The sequence below is a fragment of the Hippopotamus amphibius genome, chromosome X (genome assembly GCF_030028045.1).
Source record: "Hippopotamus amphibius kiboko isolate mHipAmp2 chromosome X, mHipAmp2.hap2, whole genome shotgun sequence".
Taxonomy (NCBI): Eukaryota; Metazoa; Chordata; class Mammalia; order Artiodactyla; family Hippopotamidae; genus Hippopotamus; species Hippopotamus amphibius.
The window spans coordinates 88,365,447-88,393,040 of NC_080203.1; the positions used below are offsets into that span (position 1 = coordinate 88,365,447).

Sequence of the window (27,594 nt, forward strand, 5' to 3'; positions counted from 1 at the left end):
TTTGATAATAAGATGAAACATTTTTTCTTCCTCAAAGCATCAAAGATTGTTTTTGGATGGTGCATTGATAAAGTATTTTATTTAAATAGTTATATATTTATTTATTACATCTTAGAAATAATACATACATAACATATTGTAGTGGGCTGAATGGTGTTCCCTCCAAAAGATATGTTCATGTCCTAATTCCCAGATTAGAGAATTCTCCTGGTTTATTTGGGTGGGCCCTAAATCCGATAACAAATGTCCTTATAAAAGGCACACAGAGGAGACACACATAGGAACACAGAGAAGAAATCAATATGAAGAAGCATGCAGACATTGGAGTGTTGAGGCCAAAAGTCAAAGAACATCTTCATCGACCAGAAGGTGGAAAAGGCAAGGAACAGATTCTCCTCTAGAGCTTTGGGGTGGTTCGAGGCACTGACAACACCTTAATTTTGAACTTCTGGCCTCTAGAACTGTAAATTTCTGTTGTTTTAAGCCACCCAATTTGCAGTAATTTGTTGTGGCAGTCCTAGGAAACTAATACCCCAAATCAAACCCCAAATTCTTCAGACTGCTTGGGACAAAACTAATATAGGTATTTATTTATTTTAACACATACGATCTAATTTTTTAAGTAAGTAAATAATATTGATGACAAGGATATGGCAGAAATTGTGAAAGTGGTACACAAATAATTGAAGTTTGGGAGACAAAAATATCACTGTGTAAATGAGATATTTACATGAAGTCGTTGACAATTAGAAAACAAGTAATAAGCAGAGCCACATGAGTGAATAATACAGATAATTTAGCATTCCAGGAGCTCAGGGCACTAGAGATTAGTGAGAGTTGTGGTTATCAGTGAAAGTTTTATGGAAGAGATGAAACTGGAATTTGGGCTCTACAGAAAGTGTGGGATTTGGTAAATTAAACAGGCTGATTGAAGCACATTCCAGACAGAAAGAATGCTATGGGGAAAAGTGTCACTGAGAACCATTGAGAAATGTATGACCCAATTAGATAACATTATAGAAATATTGTTAACGCTCTTGGGTATATTAGTGTTGATGTAATTATGTAGGAGAATGTCATTAGTTGTAAGTGATGCATGCTGAATTATTTAGGCTTGAAATTTCTTGATGTAAGTTACTTTTGAAGGCAAGAAATGAGAAAAAGAGAGAGAGAGAGGCAGAGAAAGAGAGAATATATGCAACTATTTGAGAATATGTGCCAAAATGTTAACAATATTAAGTTGGAGTGGGGAGGAGATGTATGATACAATACGAACCCTAGATCTGTTCATACACTTTGTCCAAGAAATCCTACTTTTGAGAAATAATCAGAAACTATAAACAAAGGGCAGGTGACAAGCAAGTGCTCATTCATTACATGGTACGGTGATGTAGAACTTCAAAGAAGTGAGAGCAGGATGTGTGTACTAAGCTAGACACCCATCCACCAATCCTACCTCATGACATAAACAAATCTTATAATGAACCAAACTAGGAGGCTTCTGCCCACTAGGATATTGACAGCATTGCATTGTTATAGAACACAAGCTCTGGGCTTGGGACATGGTTAGTGTTCTGCGGCCATGTACCACAAGTACCCTAGCTTAACTAGAAACAAGATATCTTGGAAATGGCGAGAAACAAACAAACAAACAAAAAGCTTAAATCATCTACTATCCAGAATTTTCTATACATTGCACCAATTTCAAAGTGACCTCAAATTCTGGAACCTTAGTATACTTAATGCATGGAAAAACATTTTTGGAACTGTACTTAGCTGTACTGAGATTTCAAAATAAGGTAGCTATCCACGCTTGACAATATCTCACTGAATATTTTTTTCATTACAAGTTTAATAGATTTTTTAAGCTTCTTATTGGAGTATAATTGCTTTACACTGTAGTGCCAGTTTCTGCTGTACAACAAGTGAATCAGTTGTATTTATACCTATATCCCCATATCCCCTCCCTCTCAACTCCTTCCTTCCCTCCCTATCCCACCCCTTTAAATCATCACCCATCATCCAGTTGATCTCCTTGTATTATGCAGCAGCTTCCCACTAGCTATCTATTTTATATTTGGTAGTGTATATATGTCAGCGCTACTCTGTCACTTCGACCCAACACCCCTTTTGCCCCCCACACACCACCCCTTGTCCTCAAGTATATTCTCTGTATCTGCATCTTTATCCTTGCCCTGCCACTGGGTTCATCAGTACCATTGTTTTGAGATTCCATATATATGAGTTAGCATACGGTATTTGTTTTTCTCTTTTTGGCTTATTTCACTCTGTATGACAGACTCTAGGTCCAACTACCTCACTACAGATATCTCAAATACATTCCTTTTTATGGCTGAGTAATATTCCATTGTATATATGTGCCACATCTTCTTTATCCACTCATCTGTTGATGGGATTTAGATTGCTTCCATGTTCTGGCTATTGTAAATAGGGCTGCAATGAACATTATGGTACATGTTTTTTTGGGATTATGGTTTTCTCTGGGTACATGCCCAGTAGTGGGATTACTGGATCATATGATAGTTCTATTTTTTAGGTTTTTAAGGACCCTCCATACTGTTTTCCATACTGGCTGCACCAATTAACATTCCCACCAACAGTGCAGGAGGGTTCCCTTTTCTCCACACCCTCTCCAGCATTTATTGTTCCTAGATTTGTTGATGATGGCATTCTGACTGGTGCGAGGTAATACCTCATTGTGGCTTTGACTTGCATTTCTCTAATGATTAGTGATGTTGAGCACCTTTTCATGTGTTTGTTAGCCATCTGCACATCTTCTTTGGAGAAATGTCTATTTAGGTCTTCCGCCCATTTGTGGATTAGGTTATTTGCTTTTCTAGTATGAAGCTGCATGAGTTGCTTGTATATTTTGGAGATTAATCCTTTGTCCGTTGCTTCATTGGCAAATAATTTCTCCCATTTTGAGGGTTGTCTTCTTGTCTTATTTATGGTTTCTTTTGCTGTGCAAAAACTTTTAAGTTTCATTAGGTCCTGTTTGTTTTTTTATTTTATTTCCATGATTCTAGGAGGTGGGTCAAAAAGGATTTTGCTTTGGTTTATGTCACAGAGTATTCTGCCTATGTTTTCCTCTAATAGTTTTACAGTGTCTGGCCTTACATGTAGGTCTTTAATCCATGTTGAATTTATTTTTGTGTATGGTGTTAAGAAGTGTTCTAAATTCATTCTTTTACATGTAGCTGTCCAATTTTCCCAGCACCACTCATTAAAGAGGCTGTCTTTTTTCCATTGTATATTCTTGCCTCCTTTATCAAAGGTAAGGTGCCCCTATATGCATGGGTTTATCTCTGGGCTCTCTATCATGTTCCCTTGATCTATATTTCTGATTTTGTGCCAGTACCATACTGTCTTGATCACTGTGGCCTTGTAGTATAGTTTGAAGTCAGGGAGCCTGATTCCTCCAGCTCCGTCTTTCCTTCTCAAGATTGCTTTGGCTATTCGGGGTCTTTTGCATTTCCAAACAAATCATAAAATTTCTTGTTCTAGTTCTGTGAAAAATGCCATTGGTAATTTGATAGGGATTGCATTGAATCTGTAAATTGCTTTGGGTAAGATAGTAATTTTCACAATGTTGATTCTTCCAAGCCAAGAACATGGTATCATCTGTTTGTATCATCTTTGATTTCTTTCATCAGTGTCTTATAGTTTTCTGCATACAAGTCTTTTGCCTCCTTAGGCAGGTTTATTCCTAGGTATTTTATTCTTTTTGTTGCAATGGAAAATGGGAGTATTTCCTTAATTTCCCTTTCTGCTATTTCCTTGTTAGTGTATAGGAATGCAAGAGATTTCTGTGCATTAATTTTGTATCCTGCTACTTTACTAAATTCATTGATTAGTGCTTGCAGTTTTCTGGTAGAATCTTCAGTATTTTCTATGTATAATATCATGTCATCTGCAAAGAGCAACAATTTTACTTCTTCTTTTCCACTTTGGATTCCTTTTATTTAATTTTCTTCTCTGATTACTGTGGCTAACATTTTCAAAACTATGTTGAATAATAATGGTGAGAGTGGGCATCCTTGTCTTGTTCCTATGCTTAGAGGGAATGCTTTCAGTTTTTCACCGTTTAGAATGATGTTGGCTATTTGTTTCTCTTATATGGCTTTTATTATGTTGAGGTAACTTCTATTCCCACTTTCTGGAGAGTTTTTATCATAAATGGATGTTGAATTCCGTCAAACACTTTTTCTGCATCTATTGAGATGATCATATGGTTTTTATCCTTCAATTTGTTAACCTGGTGTATCCCAGTGATTGATATCTGTATATTGAGGAGTCCTTGCATTCTAGAGATAAACCCCACTTGATCATGGGGTATGATCTTTTTAACGTACCATTAGATTCTGTTTGCTAGTATTTTGTTAAGAATTTTTGCATTTATATTCATCAGTGATATTGGCCTGTCATTTTCTTTTTTTGTGACATCTTTGCCTGGTTTTGGTATCAGGGTGATGGTAGCCTCGTAGAATGAGTTTGGGAGTATTCCTTCTTCTGCTCTATTTTGGTAGAGTTTGGGAAGGATAGGTGTTAGCTCTTCTCTAAATGTTTGATAGAATTCACCTGTGAAGCCTCTGGCCCTGGGCTTGTGTTTGTTGGGAGATTTTTAATCACAGTCCCAATATTAGTGCTTGTGATTGGTCTGTTCATAGTTTCTATTTCTTCCTGGTTCAGTCTTGGAAGAGTTTACATTTTAAGAATTTATCCATTTCTTCCAGGTTATCCAATTTATTGACATATAGTTGCTTGTAGTAATCTCTCATGATCTTTTGTATTTCTGTGGTGTCAGTTGTTACTTCTTTTTAATTTCTAATTCTGCTGATTTGTGTCTTCTCCCTTTTTTTCCTGATGAGTCTGGCTAATGGCTTATCAATTTTGTTTATCTTCTCAAAGAACCAGATTTTAGTTTTACTGGTCTTTGCTATTGTTTCCTTCATTTATTTTTCATTTATTTCTGATCTGATCTTTATGATTTATTTCCTTCTGCACACTTTGAGGTTTTTTGGTTCTTCTTTCTCTAATTGTTTTAGGTGTAAGGTTAGGTTGTTTATTTGAGATTTTTCTTATTTCTTAAGGTAGGATTGTATTGCTATAAACTTCCCTCTTAGAACTGCTTTTGCTGTGTCCCATATGTTTTAGGTCGTCGTGATTTCATTGTCATTTGTTTATAGGTATTTTTTTGATTTCCTCTTTGATTTCTTCAGTGATTTCTTGGTTGTTTAATAGTGTATTGTTTAGCCTCCATGTGTTTGTATTTTTTACAATTTTTTTTCCTGTAATTGATATCTAGTCTCATGGCGTTGTGGTTGGAGAAGATGCTTGATAAGATTTCAATTTTCTTGAATTTACTGAGGCTTGATTTGTGACCCAAGATGTGATCTACCCTGGAGAATGTCCCATGTGCACTTGAAAAGAAAGTGTACTCTGTAGTTATTGGATGGATGGTCCTATAAATATCTTCAAGTTTAATAGATTTTTTTATCTAACTCTTATACTCACCTTCCTCTTAATATTTACTATGACAAAGCACCAGCAAACAGCAACCGTTTTGCAACAATTAGCAACTTTGGATGTGCTAATAGTTCCTAAATGGCAACAGCTACAAGCAAGGTAAATAAGACATTACATTGGCTTTAACGTCATTAAAACAGTATAAGGGCATCTCATCCATATGCACATGTAAGTTAAGCAAATTCAATTGTACACCAAAAGCAAAGCATTTAATGATTTTAAAACTTTTTTTTTCTGAAATATTACTCCTAAATGTCAGCGAAGTAGTTTATCTGGTGACTTACATAAAAAAAGAGGTCAGTACTGGATACACAAAACTGTATACCCAAATACAGGCAATTTAAGGGATTTTCAAGGATAATGTTAACTGTATTTGGTTTTCACTTATGCAATGACTTTAGAACTCAACCTTGAGCAAAATGGGACTCCCACATCTTACACAGAGTGCTTAGCTGAAAAAATCAGATAATCTGTTTTGAATTCTTGTTCTGGGAATGCCCAAGGTCACAACTTTCTTATCTGTAAAATGGGAACATTAAGAATACCTACCTGTGAATGTCAATTTTGTCAGCTAGACTGGGCCGGGTGCCCAGATACTTGGTCAAACATTATTCTGAATGTTTCTGTGAAGAAGTTTTTTTTGGGTGAGATTAGCATTTAAATCATTGAACTTTGAATAAAGCAGATTACCCACCATAGTGTGGGTTGGCCTCATCCAATTACTTGAAAGATTTAATAAACAAAGACTGACCTCCTCCAAGGAAGAACAAATTCTTCCAGCAGTCTGCCTTTGGACTAGAACTGTAAATATTCTATGGCTCTCCAGCTTGCCAGTCTACCCCATCAGATTTTGGGTTCGCTAGGATTCCATAATCATGTGAGTCTATTCCTTAAAATCTTTCTCTCTTTGGGGTGTGGAGAAAAAAGGAATCTTCCTACACAGTTGGTGGGAGTGTAAATTGAAGCAGCCACTGTGGAAAACAGTATGGAGGTTCCTCAAAAAACTAAAAATAGTATTGCCATATGATCCTGGGCATATATCTGGAACATGGAGAACAGACTTGTGGTTGCTAAGGGGGAGGGGGTTGGGGAGGGATGGATTGGGAGTTTCGGATTAGCAGATGCAAACTATTATATATAGAATGGATAAACAACAAAGACTGTATAGCACAGGGAACTATATTCCATATCCTGTGATAAACCATAATGGTAAAGAATATGAAAAAGAATGTATATATACATTCTGAATCACTTCGCTGTATAGTAGAAATTAACACAACATTGTAAATCAACTATACTTCAATAAAATCAATTTAAAAAATCTTTTTCTCGGGAAATCCTGGTCGTACAGTGGTTAAGAATCCACCTGCCAATGCAGGGGACGTGGGTTCAATCCATGGGCAGGGAAGATCCCACATGCTGAAGAGCAACTAAGCCCTTGTGCCACAAATACTGAACCTGGGCTCTAGAGCCTGTGAGCCACAACTACCAAGCCTGTGCAGCACAACTACTGAAGCCCACGCACTCTAGGGCCTGCGTGCCACAACCACTGAGCCTGTCTGCTGCAAGTACTGAAGCCCACATGCCTAGAGCCTATACTCTACAACAAGGGAAGCCACCGCAATGAGAAGCCCACATACCTCAACGAAGAGTAGTCCCTGCTCGCCGCAACTAGAGAAAGCCCATATGCAGCAACGAAGACCCAATGCAGCCAAAAATTAAAAAAAAAATTCTTTCTCAATATATAGGTAGATAGATATATTTGGATAGATCTATAGATATAGATATACTTTTATTTTATATGTAAAGATGTATCTTTATATATAATATATATTACTTATATATATAGACTTATAGATAGAGATAGATACATATTTTATGTATATCTATAGATATAGAGATAGAGAGAGATGGAGAAATACACATTCTGGTGGTTCTGTTTATCTGGAGAACACTGACTAACACACTATCCAACAGAGTTATTGTGAAGATTAAATAAGACATTGCATTTAGTCTTCAGAGTGCCTGAAATATAGACTAGTGCTAGATAAATGATTGCTGTTGTCTAACAAGTGTCTAATTTTATCCCTATAGCCTTGATTTCAAAAGTTATGCTTATTTTACACCAGATTTACTCCCCACTTAAACCAGAAACCCAGACATGAAGCTACCTCCTGGAAACGTCCCTTCATTCACCCCTTCTCAATCCCCAACATGTTGTTAGAAAGAAAAATGAGCTTTAGCTTTATGACAATTACTGGGTACTCAACATTATTATGGCTCAATATTAGTATCTCATTTTCGTGATAACTGACCTGTTTGAATATATGCATTGAGCCACCTTCAGAATTAAGTTGGACCTCCAAGTTGTTTATGAGTTGATCCATATCTGGAAAAGAATCAAGGGAAAGACAATTTTAAAATAAAATTGAACCACTATATGCATACAGTATGCCATTTACCCCTGGTTACTCCTGTTTGTATTCTATGAACATTATTTTTCCGGACTTACTAGATACTGAGAAGTCACTATTTGGACAACATTCTAATTTACATATTCTACTCACCAAGATAGCCCTGATTGGTCCCCAAAAATATTAGCTGCCTCCTCCCCTCACATCCTGTATGCACATGAATCTGTTTCTTCCAACCTCTCCAACTAGCACTACCTTCAGAGGAATATCATCATGGCTACATAGTTTCCAGAATCTTCCCCTTCCTGGCCTAGTTCTCATTCTAAGGGGTTCCATGCTTCTGTGTGGATATTTACCCTAATGCATTTGCTTACACATTAGCTCCAAATCTTTCTAAGGAAGCATCTTATCTTTCTACTTCTCTTAAACATACAAGCCAAGTGGGGTTAATACAAGCAATTTTCTACTTCCTTTTTAGATACTTTTTCCTCCTTTTTTGTTTTGTTTTTTAGTTTATTTTTTTAATTGAAGTATAGTTGATTTACAATGTCATGTCAGTTTCAGGTGTACAGCACAGTGATTCAGTTATATATATGTATATACATATATGTATATATATACTTTAAAAATATTCACAACCTAAAATTTGAGAATTCTGTTTTATTAAGCAGGAATTTTTAGGACTTCAACCCCAGGAGGCAGCATCTCAAGTAACGCTGAGAGAACTGCTTAGAGGAGGTGAGGGGAGAGCTAGGATATATAGGAGTTTTGCAACAAAGGGCAGGTAGTCAGAACATCAAAAGAGTACTGTTAACTAAAGAAAACCAGAAATCCCAAGTTAAGGAAATGATTGTAATGGTGTAGGGCAGCTGAATGAAGCCGCGAAGTGTTTACTTTCATATGAGGAAAAAGTAAACATTTGGTGGCTTCATTCAGCTGCCCTACACCATCACAATCATTTCCATCATTAGTTTCTACCAGCGCCTCTTCAACTAGATTTCCTTTGATTTAGCTACATTCTAATCTCACTAGACATGAAAATATAGGGCAAGGAAGATGAATTCATAGCTTGCTTTTGACTTAATTGGTCAGTTTCAGATCACATTGTGTCTACAAGTCGATTACAATTAGTTTCCTCATTTATGACCTGGTTGCATTTCAAAACATAGCCCATAAATCAGTTAATTGTTTTGGATGTCAACTACATTTACCCATAGAAATATTCATTTTACAGGTCACTTCACAGTAGCCTTTTAAGACCTAATGCAGTTAAAATACAGCAAATGAACAATCAGCAAGGATACAAATTATAATACAGCCACACAAAAAAGTAAAAGATAAACCTATAAATAATTCTTTTATTTATTAACTGTCAGGAATTGAGGAAACCGATCCTAATTAGATAATTAGATAGGTAATAACACACAATGAATCTTCTATTGAGATTATGAGGAAAATTTCTGGGCCACTATCAAAGAGTTTGGAGAATTTTGACACTCTAAAATATCTCCAATTTTATCTCAAAACACATTTTCTTTTCTTATCCAAGTATATGAGCAGAACTTCTCACATATATAGTCAACATTCACCATATATTTATGCATAATTACTATGTGTCAGAGGTTACTCTAGGCACATTGTTATCAGTTTTAGATCTGGGTCAACCAGACATGGAGAGTCAGCAAGTACAGCAGAGAGCACTGACCTGGGAGTTAGATGCCCAGTAATTACATCCTGTAAACTTTGTCAAGGCATTTTTCTTCCTAAGCCTCGACTTCTCCACGTAGAATTAAAATATTTAAAATTGTTCTGTGCAGAGTCCTAAGGCTTCTATGAAGCCTCTTTAGGGGTAGGGGTTTGGGTTAATGAAGGAAGAAGCATATTAAGGAATAAGCACAGTAGAAATCAGATGCAGAAAACTCTAATTTCCAAGCGCTTTGAAGGCAGAGATTTTCATCTTTGATGTTTTTTTCGGTGATGTAGTTCAAGGGCTTAGAATAGTGTCCAGCATACGGTAGGTGTTCAATACATTTCTGAAAGTTTTTGATGAGTGACAGAAAAGGATAATGAAGTGTGTTTTCTCAAGTACAGGAATTGGACAAGAGTGGGAAAGAATAAAAGAAAATTAGAGAGGTTATGTATGAGAGATGTTTGAGGTGTAATTAACTGTGAAGTATGAGGTGCCAGAGAGTGCAGCCTTTTCTGATTTCAAGAAGGAGGGGAGGGGACTTCCCTGGTGATCCAGTGGTTTAGAATCTGCCTTCCAATGCAAGGGATGCAGGCTTGACCCCTGGTAGGGCAACTAAGATTCCCACATGCTGAGTGGCATGGCCAAAAAAAAAAAAGGCTAGAAGCTAGACTTTATGGTCCTTCTTCTAAGGAAGGGAGTAATGGAGGAAAAAATAAAGGAGGTGAGAGGGAGGAGGATTGAGCCCCATCCACAGCAGGTCAATGTCTCATATATTCAGGACATCACAAACCATGCTCCAAGGACCATGACCACAGAAATTTCACAAGATTACATTACCTTTATCATATTCCAAGTTTATTTTATGACCCACTGTTTTCCACAGTGATCTGCTTTTTTTTATGAAAGTGAACAGTGCCTCTAAGGGACAGGAGCAGGTGACTGACTAGTAAGAACACATCCCACTCTTTAGGACTTCCCTGGTGGCGCAGTGGTTAAGAACACATCCCACTCTTCGGCTCGCATTGAGGAGGAAAAAGTGTCTAGGGATGAAGTGAGAAGTTAAGCCTTTAAGGAGGAAAGCAAAACAGAGTCACTGGAGCCTACAACTACAAAAGAATGTAAAGCACTGGGAATCCTGACACTGACCTATGAAGGTACCTATTATCTTAACAAGATAGAGCATTTTGACAATACAAATAATCCTTCACATGCATCTACATAACTTTACAGTAGGAAAATAGACAGCTTTCATATATCATTCCCATTTCACAGATAATGAATTTGGAGCCCCAAGGTCACATAGTTTAGAGGTGATGGAGTCAGAACTGAAACTCTTATCCTCTAACTCAAATTACAGTGCTCCCTCACTGCTTTCTAATATCCCAAATCTGGTGAGCACCTTCTTCCTAAAACACTGTCTGCTGAAAGAAGAACAAGTTTAAGGACAATGAATCAATCATTTTGGAAGATCTTGAGCGGAAATCATTCACTTTCAGCCTCTGACCTATAAGAATTTCTGGAACTGCTTGAAAAATGAAAATCAATGTTTTAGGGTTTTGAGATTATAGATATTTCTTTGAAAATATTTGTCATTTTTATTAGAAAAAGGTAACTAAAGTACAACTAGATACACATATATTTTCAGACAGTTTAATTGTATATCTTCCAGGGAAATAGAGAGTTTTACGATGGGCCTCTGGGAAAACCTTCAAGATTGAGGCTACTCTGAGCATGACATTAACAATAGAAAGGTGGGACTTCTCTGGTGCCACAGTGGTTAAGGATCCGCCTGCCAATGCAGGGCACATGGGTTTCATCCCTGGTCTGGGAAGATCCCACATGCCGCAGAGCAACTAAGCCCTTGCACCACAACTACTGAGCCTGTGCTCTAGAGCCCACAAGCCACAACTACTGAGCCCGAGTGCTGTGACTACTGAAGCCCACGTGCCTAGAGCCCATGCTCCACAACAAGAGAAGCCACTGCAATGAGAAGCCTGCCCACCACAATGAAGAGTATCCCCCACTTGACACAAGTAGAGAAAGCCCGTGCAGCAATAAAGACCCAACAAAGCCAATAAATAAATAAACAAATAAATAAAAAATAAAAAATAAATACACAATTAAAAAAGAAAAAACAATAGAAAGGTGATATCTAGGAATAAACCTGCGTAGGGAGGCAAAAGACCTGTTTGCAGAAAACTATGACACTGATGAAAGAAATCGAAGATGACACACACAGATGGAGAGACATACCATGTTCTTGGATTGGAAGAATCAACATTGTGAAAATGACTGTACTACCCAAAGCAATTTACAGACTCACAATCCCTATCAAATTACCAATGGTATTTTTCACAGAACTAGAACAAGAAATCTTACGATTTGTATGGAAACGCAAAAGACCCCGAATAGCCAAAGCAAGCTTGAGAATGGAAGATGGAGTTAGTGGAATTAGGCTTCCTGACTTCAAACTATACTACAAGGCCACAGTGATCAAGACAGTATGGTACTGGCACAAAAACAGATAGGAAGATCAATGGAAGAGAAGAGAGAATTCAGAGGTAAACCCAAGCACATATGGGCAACTTATCTTTGACAAAGGAGGCAAGAATATACAATGGAAAAAAGACAGCCTCTTCAATAAGTGGTGCTGGGAACATTGGACAGCTACATGCAAAAGAATGAAATTAGAACACTTCCAAACACCATACACAGAAATAAACTCCAAATGGATTAAAGATCTACATGTAAGGCCAGACACTATAAAACTATTAGAGGAAAATAGGCAGAACACTCCATGACATAAATCAAAGCAAGATCCTTTTTGACCCACCTCCTAGAATCATGGAAATAAAATAAAAAATAAAAAAATAGGACCTAATGAAACTTAAAAGCTTTTGCACAGCAAAAGAAACCATAAACAAGACAAGAAGACAACCCTCAGAATGGGAGAAAATACTTGCCAATGAAGCAACGGACAAAGGATTAATCTCCAAAATATACAAGCAGCTCATGCAGCTTCATACCAAAAAAGCAAATAAACCAATTCACAAATGGGTAGAAGACCTAAATAGGAAGTTCTCCAAAGAAGACATCATATGGCCAACAAACACATGAAAATGTGCTCAACATCACTAATCATTAGAGAAATGCAAGTCAAAGCCACAATGTGGTATCACCTCACACCAGTCAGAAGGCCATCATCAAAAAATCTAGAAACAATAAATGCCAGAGAGGGTGTAGAGAAAAGGGAACTCTCCTGCACTGTTGGTGGGAATGTAAGTTGGTACAGCCACTATGGAAAAGAGTTCAGAGGTTCCTTATAAAACTAAAAGTAGAACTACCATATGATCCAGTAATCCTGCCACTGAGCGTATGCCCAGAAAAAACCATAATCCAAAAAGAAACATGTACCATAATGTTCATTGCAGCCCTTTTTACAATAGCCAGGACATGAAAGCAACCTAAATGCCCATCAACAGATGAATGGATAAAGAAGGTGTGGCATATATATACAATGGAATATTACTCAGACATTAAAAGGAATGAAATGGAGCTATATGTAATGAGGTGGATAGACCTAGAGTCTGTCATACAGAGTGAAGTAAGCCAGAAAGAGAAAAACAAATACTGTATGCTAACTCATATGTACAGAATCTAAAAAAAAAAAAAAATGGTACTGATGAACCCAGTGACAGGGCAAGAGTAAGGATGCAGATGCAGAGAATGGACTGGAGGACACGGGCTTGGGGGAGCGGGGGGCGATGGGGAAACTGGGACAAAGTGAGAGAGTAACATAGACATATATACACTACCACATGTAAAATAGATAGCTAGTGGGAAGTTGCTGTATAACAAAGGGAGATCCACTCGATGATGGATGATGCCTTAGAGGGCCAGGACAGGGAGAGCGGGAGGGAGTCGCAGAGTGAGTTGCGGAGGGAGTCGCGGGAGGGACAGGATGTGGGGATATATGTATAAATACAGCTGATTCACTTTGGTGTACCTCAAAAGCTGGTACAAGAGTGTAAAGCAATTATTTTCCAATAAAGAGTTTGAGAAAAAAAATAGAAAGGTGATAAAAGAACAATAATTACCAACAGTCACTGAGTACTTACTATGTGCTAGGCTCTACGTTGCTAAAAGAACAAATACATTAGCTCATTTAATCCTCATAATTCTGGGCACATTATTTCCCCATTTTTAAAATTAGGAAACAGACACAGAGAGATGAAGTAGCTTATCCCCAAATCACCCAGCTAGTAAATGGCAGAACTGAAATTTGAACTTCAGCAGTCTAGAGCTATCATGAAGCTATAATGCTTCTTGACTTGGGTGCCAGTAAGATCTCCCAACCTCTGCTTGAAGATTACATAATGGAGGGTAAGTAGCTGCTAGAAAAAAAGATACTTAATAAAAGGAGATTGCAAGATCCTTCAATTTCTATCATTTCTTCCAAACAAGGTCATACTTATCACCATAGGAACAATTGGAAAACCCAAACTCAAAGAACCTCCACTTGTGGCACCTCAGCAGGTAGTTTACGATGAGTTTTCTATCCAAGAGTCTCAACATACACAAAGTCTGGAGGGTGTCTGAGGTACTTAGTCCAAATTATAGGAACCACCACCAGAGCAGATACTCGGAACTGGCTCCAAGACAAGAAATGCCTGCAGCTTGTTTTCTCAGCTTTCCTGAACAAAATTAAAGAAAGTAGGGGCAACTGAAATGCTGGGGAAAAAAACATGAATTTAAGAGGAGAGAACATATTATTATGAAAAAAAAGTGAAGACTGACAGCACATACCATGTGAAAGAATGAAATTGAGTATTGCATCATTACTACAATAGCCAGCTAAGCTTGAAGTAGTGAAATAATGTGAAGTAATGAAAAGATAAGGTGATAAGAAACACCAGAAAAAAGCTGTTGTGACTTTGGGCAAGGCATTTGACTTTTCCATGTCTCAGTTTACTCATCTGCAAAATTGAGATACATCAGCTTAGCCCTACCCCTCAGAGGGTTGTCATGAAGAGCATTGTGATAACACATATAAAAATTATTTACAAGATGTAAATGTGAAATCTCCATAAAAGTTTTTGGGAATACTTTTGTCAGAAAATCCAAAACTAAAGTACATAAAAATATGTACAATACATACAGTCACATTTTAAAGATCCAAACCACTCACAATAACAACACCTAATCTTATGATTTTGGTATGTTTTTCTCCAATCTCACATGAGTTCATGTTCTACAAAATCACCTGCAAGGCTTCCAGTGCTTTCAGCCACTTTCATTCCCCCTGGATGCTGATGTTAAGCTCCATTTTCTTTTCCACAGAGAAACCTAGATATGCATGAAAGAAAAATCACCCTGGAATGTGCTAGAGATTAAGATTCTTGATTCTGGAAGAGATGAAAGTTAAAGGGAATTATTATAAATGTCTAAAACTAGTGGATTTGAGGTTCAATGAACTCCAAGCCAGAGTTTTAGTTCTAGTTTAATTACCAAATTGTTGAATAACTTTGGACAAGTCCCATCACTTAAAATAGAAAGTGAAAATAACTCTTGCTCACAAGATCACTGTGAACCTCATAGGATCGTTGTGAGGATCAACTGAAAGAACAGATGTAAAAATATTGTATAAATTAACCTCACATTTCTAGAACTAGTTCCCTTGTCCTCCATCAAACAGGTATATTTATTTTTTTAAAAAAATAATCTTATATGCAAGAAACTGATAGAACTTATGTTAAAAGTGCTGTAGTTAAGAAAGCAGCAGGAACAATGGGAAAATCTTTTACCTAGGAGCTGAAGACCTGGGTTCTAGTCCACTGTTATCTAGGAGTGTCATTTTGAGTAAACTACTTAGCCTTTTTCAGGTCTCTTCCTGTTATAACACTCTATGATATATGACAGAGGACACAGATGAAAGATCTATAGTTTTCCAAGTTTGTACTTAATCTGTGAAGTTGATATCAAGAAAGACAATTAAGTTCTCCACAAACCATTAGGCAAACTTGAGTTCACTCCTACAGCATTTAAAAAAAAACACAACTTTTTAATTTGTACAATTGCAAATGCATACAAAAGTTAAGATGAATTCCATGTGCCTATTCCTACGTAGTTCCAGCTTCAGCGATTTTCAGCTCATGGAAAATCTTGTCTCATCTGTACCCCCAACTCCCTCCCCCACCTCAATGGCTACTTTTAGGCAAATTCCAGATATATTTCATTCCTCTGGCATTTCCAAAGGGACATAATTAATCTTCACAATCTCCGTGAGGTAGGTACTACTGTTGATTCCATCATGCATATTGAAGAAATACAGGCTCAGAGAAATTAAGTAACCCCAAGGTCACAGAGCTGGTAAATTACTGGGATTTGAATCCAGGGATGATATCTGATACCAACAGTCTTTTTCTTCCTTAAAGTAATTGCTACTATCCTGCACTTTGAAATAGTTTGATTATGTTGAAAATAATAATAATGGAGATGTTTTTATATATTTGTTGTATGCTCTACTATTGAACATTTGAAAAGAATATTAAAGGATTCACACTAACTGTGATGTTAATCATCAGACAAAACCTCTAGGAATACAGAGCTTCAGCTTGGCACTGAGGCATTGGTTTAGAAAAAGGCCAAAAAGCCACAGCAAATCAAGCTTATCGCTCTGCAACATCATGTAAAATCTCACGCAATCCACTTTGTTACTTTATACTATTGTCTCATGCAATAGTCTCCTCTAACAAATTAAACATGGTGCCACTGCAGCAACCATAAAGAATGTACAACAATACAGTGGTCTTTGCTCATGCCTAGTACAAGTGCTTAAGGGCAGAGACTTTATCTTCTGAATGGTCTCTCCACTCACTGCCTGAGCTACCTGGCTCAGGAGCACCAAGTCCTATAAGAGTCCTGGGCCATCTCAATTTGTAGGACCCACGGAGGTCATGTAAATAAAGGTACCAATAACAATAATCATTGTTATTTTCAAGGCTACATATTGATTCTAGGATCTAGCTACAAAAAACTGGAGGAGCTACATTGTGCATGTTTATCAGAACTATTTTTTAAAATAAGAAAATGAATAGATTCACATCACACATTCTTATTCTCATTGAAGATGAAACAACTAAATCATTGACAACACAGAAAGAAACAACAGTCCTGGAAAAATCAGCCCCAAATAATTACTAGTTAAGTATCTGTTCAGCATTGTGAAGACCTTTCTGAGGATACCGTACCTTGTTTGTGAGTTTGTATTTCAAGGGAAATGAAATGGAAGAGAAATGCAGAAAAGAATGAAAGAAACTCTACAGAAATAAGTGATCAGTTTTTTAGAAAGAAAAAAATGGAGTTAAGTCAAGGAATTTGGATGGTTATATTTGGAAAAAAGGAAGTAAGGGAAAGGAAGGCTGTCCTGATAATTGCCTTCAAAGGCACATGTTAGGTATTAGGAGAAAGCAGAACTGCTATCTTATTATTGGAGATTACAGTTGACTTAAAGAGGAATTTACTGATGATAACCAAGTCTTTATAGATAACTTACTAAATAGTCAACACTGTAGTAGACACAGTGTATACATATGGAGCGGGGAGCAGATAATACCAAGCTTCTACCTGGTCTCTACCTTCAGGAGTTTTGCAGTGTACGTTAGATAGAGAAAATTGGCAACCTACTGAAGATGCTGGCCTGGTTCTCACAGTGATGTTAAAAATTAAAATCAAATTAGCTGATAATCTTTTTTTCCTCACCCTGTATTTATTTGTTTATTTTTATTTTTTATTGAAATATAGTCAATTTACAATGTTGTGTTAGTTTCAGGTGTACAGCAAAGCGATTCATATATATATATGTGTGTGTATATATATATATATATATATATATACACATTCTCTTTTAAAAGCTGATTTCTCTTTTTTTTAAATTCCATTTCTTGCTTTTCTGAAAAAGTTGAGAGATCTTACAACATGGAATCTACATTGGCACAAGAGAAAAATTAGCTGGAGTTGATAAATGGCTGCCTCGTTTTTACATGACATGCTTCTGTCATTTTATTGGGCCCTGTAGAGATCTGAGCTCCCAAGTCTATTTAGTGAGATATAACTATGCATCAAACAATAACAACCAAACATTACAAGATAATAGATGCTGAAGTGCTTAATTATGATTTAACACTAGGAACACTAACTAGAAGAGGAGATAACTGAAAGTGGAATAGTCAGAAAAAATTCCAAAGAAATGGTTTGTGGCGAGGTCAGCCTTGAGGAACTAAGGTCAGTCAAGAAGAGACAGAAAGCAAATCCAGATGAGATGAAGAGTAGACTATACACTCTGTGAAGGCAAGGGTCCCATCTAAATTGTTCGCTATTCTAACCCCAGCTTCTAGCATAATGCCTGGAACTTTGTAGGCACCCAGCAAATGACTGTGGAGCAAAGGAGAATGGCATAATTTTAAAAATGTGTTTTATGGAAGATATTCTGGCAGTGTTCTACAGAATAGAGAAGGCAAGAAGAATCAAGGTAGAACTAGAAACTATTGGAATATTTTACATGCACTGTGGTAAGCGCTTACAAAGGTGTCACAAACTCAATACCTGGAGGCACCAGGCAGGTTAAGATCACCTAGGCCAAATAGGGAATATGGTGAACTGAGAATATATGTCCTGTCTAAAATGGAAAGGAGGAAGCAGTTCACCAACTCCAGGAAATTGTTGACAAGAGGGAATACTGGTTCGGTATCTTCTGATTATTTAAGAGAAGCTGGAATTCTAGAGTTTTAAGTAAAATATGATTTTTAAATGTTGGCTATCAACAATTTTTTAAAAGTGTGGGTCTGAGAAAATTGACATACTACTACAGACTGAATTCTATCCCCTCCCCCCCAAATTAATATGTTGAACTCCCAACACCCAGTGTGACTGTATTTGGAAGTGAGGCTATTATGGAAGTAATTAAGGTTAAATGAGGTCATAAGGGTAGGGTCTTCATCCAATGGGATTAGTGTCCTTATAAGAAGAGACATCAGGGAGCTCACTCTCTTTCTCCAGGAGCACAAAGAAGAGGTCATATGAGCACACAGGGAGAAAGCAGCCATCTGCAAGCCAGGAAGAGGGCCCTCACCAGACCCCGATCATGCTGGTACATTGATCTTGCACTTCCAGCCTCCAGAACTGTAAGAAAATAAATTCCCATTGTTTAAGCCAGCTGGTCTATATAGTGTTTTGTTATGGCAGCTCTAGCAGACTAATACACATACCCATAATTTTTTTTACTGCTATTACAAACAACACTGCAAAAGTTTGGAAATATCTTAAATGTCATTCAATAGAAAACTGTTTAAATTGTGGCTCATCCATACAGTGAAAAACTGTGCAGTCACACAAGGGAATGAGATATTTCTTTACATACAGATATGGAAAGGTCTCCAAAGTATATTTTTAAGTAGAAAAAACAAGGTGCAGAACAATATGCAGAGTGTGTTACTATCTGTGTATAAAAGGGAAGGGGGACAAAAACTACTCATTTGTTTGATATGCATAAAATGTCTGTGGAAGAATTTCCAATAAACAGATAACTTTAGTTGCCTGAGGCAAGTAGGAGTCAAGACTAGGAGAGAGACCCTTTATTGTATATCATTTTGTATATTTTGAATTTTGAGTGATATAGAATGCATTACTAATTTAAAATACATTTTTTAAATAAATTTATTTATTTATTTATTTATTTATTTATTGGCTGCGTTGTGTCTTCATTGCTACACCCGGGTTTTCTCTAGGTGCAGTGAGCGGGGGCTACTCTTCATTTTGGTGAGCAGGTTCCTCATTGCAGTGTCTTCTCTTGTTGTGGAGCACGGGCTCTAGGCACATGGGCTTCAGTAGTTGCGGCACATGGGCTCAATAGTTGTGGCACACGGGCTTAGTTGCTCCGCGGCCTGTGGGATTTTCCTGGAGCAGGGATCGAACCCATGTCCCCTGCATTGGCAGGAGGATTCTTAACCACTGTGCCACCTAGGAAGTTCCTAAAATGCATTTTTAAATGAAAGTTTTATTAATTTAGGGGAAACAAAACACATGTGTAGGCTGTATTTGGTCTGCAGTTTAATTGGTTGTACCTCTAGACTAAATTAAGGTGGTGACAGTTAGAATAGAAAGAAAGGAACTGATGTCAGATACAAAGGGAAAAAAACATCCCAACATAGCCCTTGACAACCATGAGACAAGGAAACTGAGGAGGAGAAAAGAGTTGATGAGAGCCTTTTGAGCATGGAATATGGGAACCACAACAACCATTTTCCCCCATTGCTTAGTACGCTGTCATGCATTCTTCTAAGTACTTTACCAAATTAGCACATTTATTCCTTATTGCAACCCTATGAGGTAATTTCTACTATTATCCTCAATGCAAAGATGAGAAAACTCAAGTGCAGATTTTAAATAACTTCATCAAGATTATGATGATGGTAAGCTGTAAGGACCAGGTAAGTGAAAAGAAGAAGTCTTGAATGAGGGGTGAAGGAAGAGTCTAGGGGTGATCACAGATTCTATTTTAGAAATGATGAGTTTGAGGTTACAAAAAAATATCAAAATGCTAGTGATTTGATGCCTGGATTGGCATCAAATACCCGGATTTGGCTCTAGAGTTAGGTTATAGCTCCCTAATTTAAAGTGTTTAATACTTCCAGAGTTTGGTTTGCCCACATTACATCTATTTTGTCTAAGTACACAGATCTTTAATTTTTTATACAAAGCACCTAGATTGTTACAGACTTTTAAATCCAGCTTCCTGTCTCACTGAATTACCTTCCTTTTTTCCAAAAACCAAACATTTAAATAAAATAAACTACTCTAAGTAACAAAATGATGAGACTCTTCACTTAAGAAAGATGTATTAGAAGTCAGGCGCTGGATCCTATGTTTTACTTACATTATTTATAATCACAAAATACTGTATTATTTTACAGGTGAGGAAACTGAGGCTAGATGATAAAGCTGAGTTGGGGATAATAAACACAACAGAAACCCAACTTCAAGTATACAATCTGAATTGAACACGTTATTATATGAGAATCAAAAAGTACATCAAACAAGGTTTCAAATCATCTTTGGATAAACTAATGAGCCTGATACGACAATGTTATTCACCCACACTCTACTTAGTAATGAGATGACAACTGTATTAGATGATCATCTAGGTCAGTCATCCCAATCAAGTTTTCCTTCACTGACAAAAACATGACATTTTGGAGCTAAATCTTAGAAGATCATCTACAATATATGTACCCGTGGGATACACATATTTACATGGGAAAGTTAACTGGGTAAGTGCTTTGAAGAAACAATCATAGTAATGTCCTCAAGCACCTTTCTGTCTGAAAAGGGGGTAAGGGCTTAGATACGTACACAAATAACCAAAATACAGGGAAGAGAATTGTGTAGGATCTAAATAATGAAGGTAAAGTGATATGAAAACTCAAAAGAGTTTATTTCTATATGCAAGAATCAGGTAAGGTTTCATAGAAATGGCATTTGATTTAGGATTGATAATGAAAGGAATATTATAGATACTGTTTTAAGGAAAAAAATCATGAAAACAAGTACAAGGCAGTTCATTTATGATGAGTATCCACTGAGCAGAACAGACAGGAATGTACAATTTCTAAGGAATAGTTGAGGAGATAAGGAAAGCTTGATGTTGGGGCTAAGGACTAAAACAGGACTTGAAGGAAGATTGAAGTTTAAATGGGTGGGCAAAAGAAGTCATTTAAGATGTAAGGAATAGAAAATGAGTTTTTAACAATTTTTATCAGTGTCTGACACATAGTATGCCAACACATGTTTGCTAAATCTTCTCATTATTCATCAATGTGAGTGAGATAATAAACTACAATTGACTCAAGGCAAGGGTGAATATATAAAAGTGTCACATAATAATAATGCCCCTGCCAGGATGAGAAAAGGTTGATCTCCCTCACCACCAGATACACACAATCTGGAGAGATGAAAGATGACTAGACCAGGCTTGGTGACTTGGTTGTTGGATTCAGTTAACTGAACTAATAAGGGCCCCATTTCAGAAATGCATATACTAGAATGATAGGGATTGGGGGGATTGAAGAAATGGTGGTGGTAATCTAGTTCATGTTTTTTCCCCAATTTTCTTTCCAGGGTATCCTGAAAGCCTTAACAAGAGGTACCCATAGCTCCCCAGAGCTCTGAAAGTAGGGCCATTAACTAGTCTGGTCTTGAGGATGGAAAGGATTCACTTATCACTTTTACTTTTGAGTTTATATTTCTGCCCTTCCTATGTTTTCTGCCTGTCTACCTTCCAAGCTAACCTGAAGACACTGTTTCCAGCCCATTCTGTGTTCCCAACAGTCACCAAAGATTAACAATGCTCATATATAAGTGTCCTCCCCAAAATTCTGAAGAATGGGATGAGGTCATCTGTAAGTCACTGGTTTCCGTTGTCCAAAGATCCTGTTGGCTATATCATTCTAGTTATGTTGTCCAAAGAATGACGGGAAAGGTAGGCTAGTGGCCCTTTCTCTCAGAGGTGCTAAAGTCCAGTGAGAACAATGCTACATCAGAAGGAAGCAAAGCCTATATTCTAGTTTCAGCCTTTGTGCAAATTAATTAAATAGTATGAGGTCTCCTTTCACCCCCTGTAAGGTGTTTTAAGGACAGCAAAACACATTCTATCAGCAGTGCTCCAGAGAAAGAGTCTCAAACTGAGTTGGAAGTGAAACTAAGATATACATGGAGTGGCAGCCTCTGTCACATACACTAAGGTATTTAATCTACCCAAATATCTTTTGAGATAAGACTATCAATCCATATTCTCTAGAGGAGAAAAGCAATGCCCTGGGTCACATGTCAAGTGGTGGTATTAGGATTTCAAAGCAGATCTGTCTGTTACCCCAACCATCACAGTCTCCATCAGCTTCAAATTCAAACTTAGAGTTTATCTTCTTTGCCTAGTTATTATCGCAGTTAGTGCCATCAGACTGCTGCTTAATAAACGTTTTTCTTTACAATGTAGACAGTACAAAAGGAAATAAAGGATGGTTCCTTTGACCATCTGTTTGTATTTATTTTTCCAAAGAATAAGTTTTATTTATTTTGCGGTTTATTTTCCCCCAAATTCTTAGAGTTAAAAATAAAAAGCCCACAAAAAGGCAGCTCTTCTAAGTGACCACTGCAAATCAACACTCTCCAGCAATCCCAGCAATTCGGCCCAATCCTCCACCAACACAGACAAACCAACCGCCTTGGCCACGTTTTGAAGAGCTAGGGCAGGGCCTAGGCTTTCTCCTCTAACCAAGCCCAGCCCCTCCTTAAAGAGCCGGCACGCCCAAAGCAGCTCCTCCCAGGCGGCTGCCTTCAGGGCCTCGCCGTTCAATAGCCTCGTCTCAAACCTTAACCCCTTGCCCTTCTTCCTTTTAGAAGCATCTCTAGGTAGCGGCTACTATTTAGGGGGGTTACCTGGGAACGCTGGCCTTCCGAATCCTGTTCTCTCTGGTAGCAACTTTGGCTGTGTGGAGTTAAGTCAAAGACAAACCTTACCGCTTAAGGAAAAATGAGAGCGCCAAACCAGGGCGGACTAAATTAAACAAATGCATCCATTTGTGCCCCCCCTTCATTTCTCCCACAAGGTTCCCCAAAGTATTCCTCCCCTTCCGAACCCCTCTTCGCTCAGCCCTTTAGCAAAGTCATTTTCCCTTGAGTTACATCTGACTCCACATAATGTTTGTACCCTTCTCTCCCCACCCCCACCCCACCCCCGCACTCCCTCTTCTAAAACCTATAGAAGTGGGGAGTGGGAGTGGGGGTGGGGTGGGGGGTAGAATCCAGGGGGAGGAGATGGGAGTAGGTGGGTTCTAATTCCGGAGTCACTTACCGCCCATGTCACTAGCTGGGGACTCCTGAAGTGTCCGGAGCTCATGCGGTCCTCTGAGAGGCTCATACTCCTGATCGCAAGACAGCTGTTTCCCTCACACCCGCCCCTGTCTGACAGCGCGCCAGGCGACTCGCTCTAGCCTTCTCTTTCTCGGCCCCCCACCTCCTCTTTTTCTCCTGGCTGGAAAATGAGGAGGAGGGCCAGAGCAGACAGAGTCGATTCAGACCCAGCGGGGCCACCCTTGAAACAAGGGAAACAAAGCTCTCAAGCATCCAGCCCCAAATTGGGGAGCCAGCAAAGCCGACTTCCTAAAAAGAATCTTCCCCTTGCTGCCAATGCTCTTTTAGCTCTTTTCCTCGGCTAAAAATAAAGTGGGTTCGCTGGGCCCAAGTGGCCAAGGTTGAGGATCCTCCGTTCCCCTTTCACCTCTACCAATTCAGTTCCGGCCAAACCCACTCTCCACCCATCCTCTGAACTCCACACACCCTTGAAGAGAGTGCAGGGACTAAGAGCTAAGAAAACCAACCCAAACCCCAAAGCGCTACTTGAATACAAAGTTGAGGCGGAGGACTCCTTCAAGACAGGAACCTACGAGAAGATACCACAAGAGGATCTCTCTTTACTGCAGTTGTTGCTGCTGCACACCCCAGCGCTTTCCTAAAAAGAAAGAAGGGAGGGGCAAATGCCTACGATTGGTGGAAACACACAGGGGCACCCCAGCCTAGGACAGGGGCTTCAGCAAAAAATGGCAAGAACTGGTGCGGGTACTCTGGGGCGAGGTTTCTTGGGGGCACTTAGCTGCCCCACTGGGGACCTCGCGTTCATGCGGGTCAGTACCAACAGTGCTAGCTGGGCAACCCGAGTGGGTGGGGTGACTTGTCTCTAGCCTGGCTAGCCCCGGAGAAGAGGTGTGACTATTGTGAGGGTGGAGTTCCTTAAAAGGGACAGGCAGCCGCTAGAGGAGAGTGCAGAGTGGAAGGAGGTGGAGAAGGGTGGGGCTGAGACCAAGGAGGGAGAAGGGAGGGGGTGGGGCGGGGCCGTGGGCGGAGAGCTCTGGTCTTGCCCCTGGCGGCAGTCTTTCAGTCTCCAGCAGCAGCAGGTACAACTCAATCAATTTCAGTTTCGTATTCACAAAGAGGCTTGCAAGCACACCTTTTGGTCACCTATCCATTTGCGCGTTTAGCTAACTCACCGAGGGAGAGTGAAAGAGATGTGGGAATTGGAGGTGGGGGCTGTCTAGCAAGAGAGGAATAGGGAGAGGGAAAAGCAAGAAAGCTGGCAACTGAAAGATATTTATACTCCTAGCTCTCCATGGTAACAGTGTGACACTAGCAAGGACAGCGAGGTCACAGTATCTTCTCTGGGAGGAGACTGAGAGCAAAGGAGAATGGAGCTGGGGGCATTTTCTAGCAAGAGATAAGGGAAGGGGGTGAAGGTGAAAGGGTGGGCGGAGAATAAGGAGGAGTTGAAGGAATTGTGAATACAGAAAGGTTCTCTTTAGTCTCCCAGATACCAGACCTCTAAGAATAGAGTCCTCAACCCCCTGAGACGACCTCTCTTCCAGGCATTGTGGAAGATCCCTGCAGAGCTGAATCCATAGCAAAACAGCCACATTTCCAGGATTTCTTTGCCCTTGCTTGAAAGTCCCTCTCTAAACCATTTGTTAGGAGGCCAGGAAGTCACAGGCAACCATAGGCCTTTTTCAGTGCCTCTTTACCACTACAATTCTTTTAAAGGGGAGGAAAGAAGAGAGAAGAAACAAAGCAGAGGGAAGGAGGGAGGAGAGAGACTGGAGAAATAATAGCTACTGTGTATCAGCACCTAATATAGGCAAGCCACTAGGCCAGGTGTTTTTTACATTCATCATTTCTCATTTATTCCTGATAACAACCCTGGAGAATAGGTGCTATTATACTCTCCAAACCCCTTCTATATTTTTCTTTCTTTCTTTCTTTTCTTTTCTTTTTCTTTTTTTTTTTTTTTTTTGGCCACTCTGTGTGGCTTGTGGGATTTTAGTTTTCCAAGCAGGGATTGAACCTGAGCCCTCAGCAGTGAGAGCATGGAGTCCTGCACTGGACCATCAGGGAATTCCCAAGCCCCTTTTTAAAAATAAGAAAACTGATGTTTACAGCCCAGTACTTCCCAACACACATATGCCCACTTGCTTGATATTTCTGCCAGAATGTCTCTTAATCATCTCATCTTTTCTTATTCCACCCCAAACTCAATTATTCCTCTTTTAGTTCACCTGAATGACATCACCATGTACCCCAACATCCAAGGCAGCACGCTGAGACTCATCCTTTAACCTGCTGTGATCTGAACCCTGCCTACCTCTCAGGCAGCAGAGCTTTTGCTAATTTCCTTGGCCTTACCTGTATTACAAATCCTTGAGAATGCCAGGTTATTTCCATCCTCTATGTTTTGGCTCACCTTTCTTTCTCTATCTGAAATGGCCTTAACTCTCTGTCTACCTCCTTGAAAGGACTAATTCAAGATCATCTCTCCTCTTTACTTAATTCCTTCAGGCAGAACTGACCATTGCTTCCTCTGTGCCTTTCTCTACCTCAGGGTGTTACCGAGTCCAAGCTCACTCTGCTCGCTGCACAGCAGGCCAATGAATCGGAGACGAGGTGTTTCGACGAGGAATACGACCTTATTTGGAAAGCCAGCAGACCAAGAAGATGGCAGACTTGTGTCTGTCAAAAAACCATCTTATTGGGGTCTGGATGCCAGTTTGTTTTATAGAATCAGAGAGGGAGGGGCCATGAGGAAGTAAAGTAAAAGGGCCATCAGTCTTACAAAAGATCTCCAGGAATGGCCAGCCTTGGTGAGCGGATATGTTAATTTCAGCCATTCACACCGGTGGGCAGGGCAGATTGTCTGCCTGTGAGCTGAACAGAGACACTTTAGTTCGACATTCAGGCAGAGGGGCAGTGTTCCCTGAGGCAGGCCATCATGTATGATTACAAATAACAAAAGCAACAAAAAGGAAAGGTTAAAGTCAAAGAAACAGATCTAACATGGAGTCCGATTTAGGTCTACACGCAACATTCCCCACTGTCAATGTCCACTCCACAATCTTGTGGAAAAAAGGGTGGCAATGTTCTAACTGCTTCATCAGATGGATTTTTCTGGGAGTGTCCACCATCGGTGTCAGTGTTCCAAATGTTGAGATTTGTCTTTTGTTCCACTTTGGAAGTGTAAACCTGTAAACTTAAAAATATTCACAACCTAAAAGTTGAGTTATCAGGACTTTTGAGGGCTCAAACCCACGTGCTGGGACTTGAACACAGCTAAGCTCAGATTGGGACTCGAACCCACGTGACCGGGACTCAAACCCGGCCAAGACCCTGATTGGGACTTGAACCCAAGTGGCCACACCTCAGGTTAAAGAATCTAGCATTTTTCTATGTATGGGAAGATGCAAGAGGCTGGGCTCACTGAAATCATTTTTTTTTCATGTGTACCACATCTGTCTAGGGTCTGTATCCTATATTTTCACATCCTGCGTTTCCTCAGGGCTGACCATAGAAAGTGGCTGCAGTCTTATGGTTGCTAGATGGCAGGTATTTTTCTCTTTCCTGAGTTTCTTCAGGGTTCACCAGCTCACATTGGAGGCCTGCAACCACTGATGACTGATCCTCTCCTCTTGGTCAGGAATTTGACCAGTATTTGGGAGATATTTCATGATGAAATTTTGTCCCATGGTGCTGGGAGGCTTATCCCAGGTCAGGCAAAAATTCTTGATCTGCCACTCCAGGTGCTAATTTTGGATTAGACCCTAGTGATAAAGATTCTCTGGATCCTCTGTCTAATTATGATCCAGGAGACATTTACCCTTGATGCTTCTTCCCATACCTAGGATCACATTATTACAATTTTAGCCATAGAAGTTTAATTGGAGGCCTAGTTACACGTTGGGTACTGCAAGAGACAACAATCATAAAATAGACAGTATATAAGTAACACAGCTAGTAACATTGACAAAGACATAGTGCAGCAGGGAGACACAAAGCACAAGGAATTTGTAAACA

General features: G+C 39.1%; 1 protein-coding gene across 1 annotated transcript in view; it reads right to left on the reverse strand.

Moving 5' to 3' along the window:
* Nucleotides 1-24,170, reverse strand: part of KLF8 (KLF transcription factor 8) — a 78,684-nt gene extending 54,514 nt beyond the window's left edge. The window contains exons 1-2 of the mRNA XM_057718436.1: nt 23,558-24,170; nt 7,863-7,936 (exon numbers count right to left, since the gene is read on the reverse strand). Coding sequence (XP_057574419.1) covers nt 7,863-7,936; nt 23,558-23,564 — 81 coding nt within the window. The 5' untranslated portion in view covers nt 23,565-24,170. The remainder of the gene's footprint in view (nt 1-7,862; nt 7,937-23,557) is intronic.
* Nucleotides 24,171-27,594: the final 3,424 nt, after the last annotated feature.